Source organism: Protomyctophum bolini (genome assembly GCF_963924005.1).
Source record: "Protomyctophum bolini genome assembly, chromosome: 23".
Classification (NCBI taxonomy): domain Eukaryota; kingdom Metazoa; phylum Chordata; class Actinopteri; order Myctophiformes; family Myctophidae; genus Protomyctophum; species Protomyctophum bolini.
This window is the reverse complement of record NC_137884.1, coordinates 18464357-18473917: the sequence shown is the minus strand read 5'-3', so window position 1 is coordinate 18473917 and position 9561 is coordinate 18464357. Positions and strand designations below refer to the sequence as shown.

Genomic DNA, 9561 nt, shown 5'->3' with positions numbered 1-9561 from the left:
AAGTAAAAGTATTGGAACTTGGAAATACTCCAGTATTAGTATTAACACTTAACAGTATTAAGTAGGGATGCCCCGAATGGGAAATTCTTGGCCGAAAACCGAATGCCGAAATATGATTAATATTTAAACAACAAAACAGTAGGTTACGAAAGGTATAACAGTATATATAAGGGTCTTTGACTATTCGGTTTCGGTGCTAAAAATCAACCAAACCGAATATACCCAATGAATATGCATTTTATTTAATTTTTTCGCCATTATCGGTGGCCGAATATTCAACGCGTCCCCATGGTATTACGTAAATGTACTTACCGTATACTTAATTTCCACAACTGTATATCAGACGCTTCTCCTTCCTTCCTTTTATCCCTTTGGAACGCCACAGGCAGCTGTTCCTGAATCCAGGAATATTCCAACTCTGCATGGAAATGTGCCGCGTGACGTTTCGGCAGTAATGAGACTTTTTCATTCCGCCATCCTGCACCGCGGAGCGCGTGCACGGCCGTGCACATATTACCCGCCGGGCACGCACGCTCAGACACACACACACACACACACACACACACACACACACCTGAACACCTCGCAGCCAAATAATCTGTTCATTTAACCCATTTAGACATGAGGCAGACGACACTAAACAGTTTTCTGAATAACCCATGTTTCTATATATTCGGTGGTGCTCAACCTTTTTCATGTCAAGGACCCCCACAGTTATTTGTATTTGCGCCGCGGACCCCCCGTTTGAAAATATGTTGTTCCAGGGACCTCCCCAGAAGCAGATTTCGCTCTGAAAGAATATATATTCAAAGATTTAGGCCACGGTTTTTTTACGGTTTTTCAAACATAGCAGATCTGCAGGATCTATACAAGCTCATAGCTCATGAGCTTGTAGATCTGCTATTTTTCAATAGCTAAAGTATAACATGATGCTTAAAACACCACAATGGGTTCCCGTCGTGCATGCGGGTTAACTCTGAGAGGGTCAAAATGGACCCGGAAGGGGATTTTGCTGCATGCACATTGGGCACACACACACGCACACACAACACACACACACACACACACACACACACACACGCACACACACACACACACACACACACCCACACACACACAAACACACTATGTTTATGTTTTATTTTTCCCCTTTCTGTTAAGAGATAATTGACAAGCCACAAGGGCTGCATTCCCTCTAATGGAAGGTGACAAATTAATCTTCCTGCGCTAATGTTTGCAAATGGAATAGGACCACTCTCTCACCCAACAGAGCTATACCTGCGCGTGCTCGTGTGCGCTCGTGTGTGCTTGTGTGCACTTGTCTGTGTGTGTGCGTGCGTGCGTGCGTGTGTGTGTGTGTGTGTACGTGTACGTACACACACACACAGATAACTGAGTGTATACGTGTGGTTTGTTTTGTGCGGGCTGGGTGAATGTCATCCTATTTTCCCATCTTAATAGTCCATGATCCCCACATCCCCCCTCCTCCCCCCTAAGCCCCTTTCCCGCGGCAGGATGACCTCCAGGGAAAGATTGTGTTGCTGCTCCGGGAGGGAGTATAGCAGAGGAGTTGATTACAGCGGGTATGCCTGCCTGGGCTTTGTTCTAAAGCATATGCCCGTCCTTGGCTTCTGGAGAGAGAGAGAGAGAGAGAGATATATAGAGAGAGAGAGAGAGAGAGAGAGAGCGGGAAAGAAAGAAAGATACAGGGGGAGGGAGGGAGTTTTATCTCTCCCTCGGGTCTCGCATCCTTTCTGACCAGATTGTCTCAGTGACCTTCTATACCCCTCCCTCCCTCCCTCCCCCGGTTCATCCCGACCCCGGTGAACGCTATGTATGTTTACCATCCTGTGATGACATTGTCACGGCAACAATGCATCTGCATGGTTCCCTCTTATCGTCAGACGGTTCGTCCGGCCCTTCACGGAGATCGGCGACGTTGTAACGTGTGTGTGTGTGTGTGTGTGTGTGTGTGTGTGTGTGTGTGTGTGTGTGTGTGTGTGTGTGTGTGTGTGTGTGTGTGTGTGTGTGTGTGTGTGTGTGTGTGTGTGTGTGTGTGTGTGTGTGTGTGTGTGTGTGTGTGTGTGTGTGTGTGTGTGTGTGTGGGTAAATCAGAAGTTAAATACTTAAAGATACTATAAGCTAAATTATGTCAAAATTTGAATTACCTTCTTTTTTTTGTATCCAGACAGCCAGCAATGAGTAAAACACTCCCACATCTTTTGTCACAATCTGCATTCAAAAATGTTCCTAGAGAAGCTTTGTCATTGGTCGAAAAAAAAAAAAAAAACCCGGTCGAACTGACTAATCAATCAGGAAGTAGACAGGCAAATCGACCAATGACAAAGCTTCTAGGAAAATCTTTGAATGCAGATTGTGGCCCCCCTAGATGTGTCGCAGAGACAAAAAAATTGGGGGCGTTTTACCCATTGCTGGCTGTCTGCATACAAAAAAATAATAATTGTGGAGTCTTGATCCTTTATTATCTTACAACCCCCTTTTGCTTTCAAACTGCAGAGTAAAACACTATTTTCTCTGTACCTTTCTGTCCTTTTTTAATTAAGGGGGTATCTAAATAATGTACGTGTTTCTGGTGCAGTGTTTTAGCCTACTAATAAAGCACTCCTACAGAAAAGGTTCTGGAAACAGACTGCTTGGAGGGGAGGCAGAGAGGGTTTTTTTACTTCTTTTGAGTAGGGCGAGCAGAGAGAGAGAGAGAGAGAGAGAGAGAGTTTGGGGTGAGGGTGTGCCATCGCTCCACTTGCGGCTGGAGAGGGCCCCAAGGAGATAAGAGAGAGAGAGAGAAGCCTGCAGACTTTGGTAATCCCTCTTTTATTAATGGAAAGCCGAGCTCAGCAGAATGCAGGCTCACAGACATAACAGACCTGCCCACCAGCACACTGTCTGTAGACCCTCCTCTCCTCCTGCCACCCTCTCTGTCCTTTTGTCACAAACATGCACGTGCGCGCATATGCGCACACACACACACACACACACACACACACACACACACACACACACACACACACACACGTGATTATGCTTTACCGGAAGGACTATCCAGGTCAGAAATGGTAGACATGCAGTATTTGTCAGTTAGAGTGCCAGCCATTTGCTCCAGACTATAAAGCCTGGTTTGATGTAGTTAAGCATGCATGTCACGCACTGAAAATAGACCTACTGCAAGCTGTGACCTTGTAGATCGACATGCGTCCGTGCGTGCGTGCGTGTGAAGAAAGCAAGAGTCATAATGATCTTCTGATCTGGACCAAGATGGGCCCGGCCTTCACCCAATAGACCCCGTGTCCTCCCTGACAGCCACAGGTTGCCATGACAACCTCTTATACATCACTTACTATACCCCTCCCGTTGTAGCCATTGGGCATTGACCTTTTGCTGTCAGACCGCGTTACGGCGAGAGGGAAAGGCAGAGAGGAATGGCCACCAACATACGCAAATAGGTCATTAAACTGTAAACAGTGTTTTGTCGGGGGGCGGGGGGGGGGGGGGGGGGGGGGGTGCTAGAAGGGAAGGCAGTCACGTTCGTGCGACAGCCTGCCCGCGGGCTGCTCTGATGTCACCGTCGTTTTGTTGAGTGTAAAGAGTTGAGATCAAGAGGCTATACGAGTTCCATTGGCGTAATGTGCCAGGCGGGCAGTACTTCAAACCAATACATGTCCCAATACACGTTTAACGTTTTCCGATCCCGATACCACAATTTCTGTGTTATAGCCGATACTGATACCGTATGCCGATACCAGTGTTGTGATCTCGTGTTGTGTTTAGAGCAGACTCCTCGCTCAAATGTCCACTTGCAGTTAATTGGGAAACTCCAAAGCAAACTCCACATGCACCAACATTGTATTTACTTTACAAAATCAACCGTTATCAGGATGTTGAAATATGGCTAATATGGCCATACTGGCATACTAGACATTGTAGTGTTTGGCTGTGTTCCCCCGGACTGCACGCATGCAGGGTGGTGGTGCAGACATAGCCTGGTCAAGGACTATCCCTGCTTAACGTGTCATTTCCAACTCTATTGTTGGGGCATGGAAACTATAGGGGCTATACTAATATATACTATTCTCTGCCTATCGGGACGTAACTTTGACGGCGCTGAGTCGGGTCTGGTGGTCGTCGCAACGCTCTGCACGCCGACTCGCTCGGCTAGCGCCTCGCTCGACGGTGCCTCGCGTGGCTGAAGGCCACCAGACGCAGCGCACACCTCCGTCATTGACATCATTGACACAAAAAGCTAAACGCTCCCAAAGTTTCAGTTCCGGATTTCCCAGTATGTTGATTATCACATACTGGGAGTATTTCTAACCTATACGACTGGTCCTGTACTGTATATGCCAGTGGTTCTCAACCTGTTGGTCGGTCGGGACCCTCACAGATTATTTCAGGCCTGAAAAGGAGGAGAACCACTGTTTCTTTTCCCCTTTCCTTTTCAATAATTTAACTTTAAAAAGTGAGGTAATACTTTAGGTCTATATTGTCAGAGTCCTTCCCTTTCTGAGTAAAGTCATGACCGCTGAAACTGTCTGTATCTTAATGCATCTTTATAGACTAACTAGAACATTTCTAAATCTTCTAGAATCTGTCGTAAATCCATCATTTGATTTCCTTAAGGCCTTCCCCAACTTCATACGCTGAATAGCATAATTTATTTCTCCCAGGGAACCATTACCCTTGCTGTTGAGGTGACATACCTTTTTTTATAGTAATCCCTAAAAAAGTTTCCATAGTTAAGTATTAGTAGGTATATGTATAGTGGGATGATGTCTATTATGTAACTGCTTTACCCGGCTTGCTAAAAGTGTATCTGCGCTCGCGCCTTGTTCGAGATGTTTGTTTTGTACATAAAGCAAAGCAAGTTCTCGACTTTCTTTTGAAAGAAATCATTCACCTTGTATTTTGGATCGGTACAACCGTTCCGTATTTCAGGTTGTGTAGCTATTGGATACATCGTCTGTCCAGCTCTTCATCGTCCTCACCCAATTGCCTCGTGCCGTTCTATACGTGGCATGGTATGGCGTGGTGCCGTTCTATACGTGGCATGGTATGGCGTCGTGCGGGCATACTCAGCCATGCCATGTCGGAGTTTGACTTTGTTGAATTTCATCAGTTTCCACAGTAAGAAGTAAATCCTTGACTTCCTCCAAACAAGCGTTTCTTCTCTCTCTAGCTGCTGCCCAGACAGGTGCCGTGGCTTTGTCTCACACAGAAACTTTATAACGATGTGTCTTAGGTCTGGAAGCGTCACCCCTGGCGGGCGGCCCCGCGCGGTGGCGTTCCTATACCGATCACCTACATCTATCGCCTTCGCTCAGCACGTGTTGGGTGGAAATTCGTCCCAAAGTCCTGTCCGTCAATCTTTCTTTAATGCCCACAATTTGGACGCTCTATTGTCGGAAGAACGCCTCTAGAATATTTCGCTTTTCCCTGGTTTTTCTTCAATAGCGTGTCTATTTCTGGCTTTCTTGCCGCTGCAGTCTTGCCCTCCAATTTAGAGACTCTTGTCTGCCTCAAAAAATATCATACTGCCCAGTATACTGTTCACAATATTCAAGAGATTGGATCCCAGCCTTCACCTTATTTTTAGATAGATATATTTATGCAATGCTTTGTAAACACAAACAAACAAACTGATGAACAAGCTCCTTCTCCTATGCTGCTGTTATGGATTACTGGATGTGCTCTGTAATTGCATAAGAAGCGTTTTCCTGCATTGTCCAGAATGTATCTTCTGTATTTCTGGAAACCACCGTAGGCTATATACAGTAGGTCATAATCTTCGCTTGCACAACTTAGGAGTCAACGTGAACTTGACTATTATGGCGTATAAGTGTTGTTCAATATACCAAGCAGTTCCAATAGGTATAGCATGCATCTATTTTGTTGAAAGTACAGTGCACCGGCATATTATTAATGTGGTGGTCCATTGTGGACATGACAGTTCACACATTATACTGCTAATATTTGGCCCATGCAGTGCCTGAGAGGCAAGTGAACCGAGAGGACAATTTGGTTATGATTGTTGTTGGGGTTTGTTTTTTTATAACGGCGATATAAAACGGTAATTAAGGCCGAAGTATAGGTAAATGTGCTGTTGCATTGTAATGCCGCTATACGTGATGAATAATTTAGGATTTCAATTGCTGTTGTTTTTCGTGTTGTTTTTCAGTAGATTGCAGGTGCATGCGTGTTTTTTTATTTATTTTTAAGACAAATGATTTTTGCCAGACATTCTAATGAAGCTTGCGCACAATCCATAATTTTAACTGTCTCCACCCAGCACGCCGTCCAGACACACACACACACACACACAAATACACGTGCACATTACGCACCCAAGAGACATGTTTATACAGTACATGCACGTAAAAGTGCACAACCATCCGCATACACACAACCGTATATGCACGTATAGTATACACACTCACGCGCGAACAACAGCCCTCCCACACGAACACACACACACACACACCCACCCACACACACCCACACCCACCCACACACACCCACCCACACACACACGCGCACACGCACACAATATGCACTAATGAAGCTATGTGTTCTCCGTGCTTCTCTCCCCCCCCCCAACCCCACACCCGCACCGCCCCCACTCCTGGCTCGGTGAAACATGCATAAATCATAATAAACAGAGAGATGAATTTTTAATCAGCTGCCCCCCCCCCCCCCCCCCCCCTGCATGCCCGTGTCTTCGGGGCTGTATGGAAGGAGGAGGCGAGCGGAGGCAGAGCCTCATGTGTGATGTGTCAGCCCAGCCGTGGACGTGGAGGTATAGCCCTGGTATAGCTGGAGGAGTGTGTGTGTGTGTGTGTGTGTGTGTGTGTGTGTGTGTGTGTGTGTGGGCGGGAGGGAGGGATGGCATGCCTCAGCCACTCCTCTGGGACGGCTTCTATAGTCGTCGCGTTCAGACATGCCTGTCTGTTCCTGGGCATGATCCTCTGGACCCCCCCCCCACCATCACCTCTCTTGAGACGTGGCTATGGCCACTGAACCCAACGTGTGTGTGTGTGTGTGTGTGTATGTGTGTGTGTGTGTGTGTGTGTGTGTATGTGTGGAGAAGGGGAGAGGGATCTCTGTGTGTGGGATCTGTGTGTGTGTGTGTGCGAACGGATGGCTTGAGTTATAAGCCTGCGAGGTTGCCTAGTTGGGTGGGAAAAGGCTTGTTTCATGGAACAGGGAATATGTTGGACTCATTGGGGCTCTGCTATGGGCTGGGCTGCGGCCCGGTGGGTCCTGCAGCCTGCCAGATAGACGTTGTGTAATCAATGTGAATAATGGTGGTCATTCTGGCTGCTGCTGCTCTGCCTGTTGGGCCAGGCCAGACCAGGCCAGGCCTGGCCGGACCTGGCCCAACAGGCAGTCGGGGCAGAGCCGGGCTGGGCTAAACCTGTTCCAAAGCTGTAGTATATTAGACTCAAATAGGCCCACAACACTATACAACATGAGCTGAGCTGTCACAGGGGATTACTTCAGCTAGTGCAAGCCAGCGGGGGTCTCCGCACTGCTCTGTTGCTCTACCAGAGAGAGAGAGAGAGAGAGAGAGAGAGAGAGACGAAGAGGGAGGGAGGGAAGGAGGGAAGATAGAGGAGGGGCAGAGAGAGCGTGTGTGTTTCTGTTCGACAGAGAAAAAGGGAGCAACGGGAGAACGCTGAGAGGAACCAGGCGAGAGACAGGGAAGCAGAGAGAGAGAGAGAGAGAGTGAGAGAGCTTGAAAACGATTGTAGAAGACGACAAGGAACAACAAAGCAGAGAGAGAGAGAGAGAGAGAGGAGGAAAGACAACAACAAAGGAAAATCAGAAGAGAGACGAGAAGAGGCCAGTGTAGTGTTGAGATAGGCTTTTTTTCGCGCAGCGCGAGTGTGTGTGTGTGTGTGTGTGTGTGTGTGAGAGAGAGAGAGAGAGCCCGTGCACTCATGTTGGAGCACTCGTCCGAGCTTGGATTTGTGGGGTCCATGTGTGTGGAGAGCATCTGCTGTCCCACCTCAGCCGACCCCACGGGACCTCTGAGGGCCGACGAGCTTCTGATGAGGTATATACGTGCACACACGCACGCACACACGCACACACAGTACACACAAAGTAAAGATTGACTGCGTCTGTATGCGTGCACGGTACCCAACCCGCAGTGTTGCGTGGACCGTGAGAGGGTATACTAAAAACGTATAGGCGTGATGTACAGAATTGCAAATGGTTTGCAAATGGATTGTACTATATTTGTCTGACCTAGATGCTGCATGCGTATACTTCCACCTCGAATACTGTTAGTGACTATCAGGGACCACGTAGGGTTGTGTGGCTGTGTGCACTGTCTCTGTCTGTGCACGCATGCACGCACGCACGCACAATCTCTCTCTTCCTCTCTCTCTCTCTCGGCTGTTGTTGATTTCTCCCTACTGGTCGGTTTGAGCACACACACACGCACACGCTCGTGTTTCACAATCTCTCACTGTGTGTGTGTGTGTGTGTGTGTGTGTGCACGTGTGTGTTTCTCTCTCTCACCGCGTCCAGGACACAGTGGTGAAGTGAAAGAAAGGTTGTTTTGGGGGGGGGGGGCTACGCGCTGAGCGTGGGGTGTTATTGAATTGAGTCGAGGTGAAGACGTTGAAATCGCGAGTTTTGAGGCCTCTCGTGTCGTGTCGTGTCGTGTCGTGTCGTGTCGTGTCGTGTCGTGTCGTGTCGTGTCGTTCCTCTCCTCTCCTCTCCTCTCCTCTCCTCTCCTCTCCGCTCCTCTCCTCTCCTCTCCTCTCCTCTCCTCTCCTCTCCTCTCCTCTCCGCTCCTCTCCTCTCCTCTCCTCTCCTCTCCTCTCCTCTCCTCTCCTCTCCTCTCCTCTCCTCTCCTCTCCTCTCCGCTCCTCTCCTCTCCTCTCCTCTCCTCTCCTCTCCTCTCCTCTCCTCTCCTCTCCTCTCCTCTCCTCTCCTCTCCTCTCCTCTCCTCTCCTCTCCTCTCCACTCCTCTCCTCTCCTCTCCTCTCCTGCATAGAGACAGCAGGGTTTGTTTTTGTTATCCTGAGTGGGGAAAGAGCAAAGGGGAGAGAGAGAGGGACGGCGAGGGAAGGGGGAACTGAGGCGAGGGGTGGGTGGCTGAGATGAGACTCCATATTAGGATTCTGGGTGCCTTTTTGCTGTGCGGCGGGCGGGCGCTCCAGCCCAAACCCCATGTCACGTTTTCCCAATCAATTATAACAGGGCTCGTCCTTTCATGTTGAACGGAATGGAACTGTTGAATGGAAAATCATCCCAGCTCTGACAATGAGGCAGCAAAACAATGGGGCAGCCAGACACTCACATGCCCCCCACCCCCACCCTCTTCTTTCTACCCTTGGTTATCACTCGCAATTTGAATAAACCTCCACCTGTCTGTCTGTCCGTCTGTCTGCCACTCATTGAATAAAACTCCACCTGTCTGTCTGAATAAACCTCCACCTGTCTGTCTGTCTGCCACTCGTTGAATAAACCTCCACCTCCATCTGTCTGCCACCTGTCTATCTGCATGCCACCTGTCTGCCTGCCTGCCGCTCGCAT

The 9561-nt window shown here is 48.5% G+C and overlaps 1 protein-coding gene across 10 annotated transcripts in view; it reads left to right on the top strand.

The window, feature by feature from the left end:
* Positions 1 to 9561, top strand: part of celf2 (cugbp, Elav-like family member 2) — a 151206-nt gene that overhangs the window by 9585 nt on the left and 132060 nt on the right. For 6 of the 10 annotated variants that reach the window (XM_080757783.1, XM_080757781.1, XM_080757786.1 and 3 more), the window contains exon 1: positions 7684 to 8068. The exons of the other annotated variants lie outside the window; for them this stretch is intronic. In XM_080757783.1, the coding sequence (XP_080613909.1) occupies positions 7953 to 8068 (116 nt within the window). In that variant the 5' untranslated portion in view covers positions 7684 to 7952. Of the gene's footprint in view, positions 1 to 7683; positions 8069 to 9561 lie in introns of those variants that run through there. 10 annotated transcript variants of the gene reach the window in all.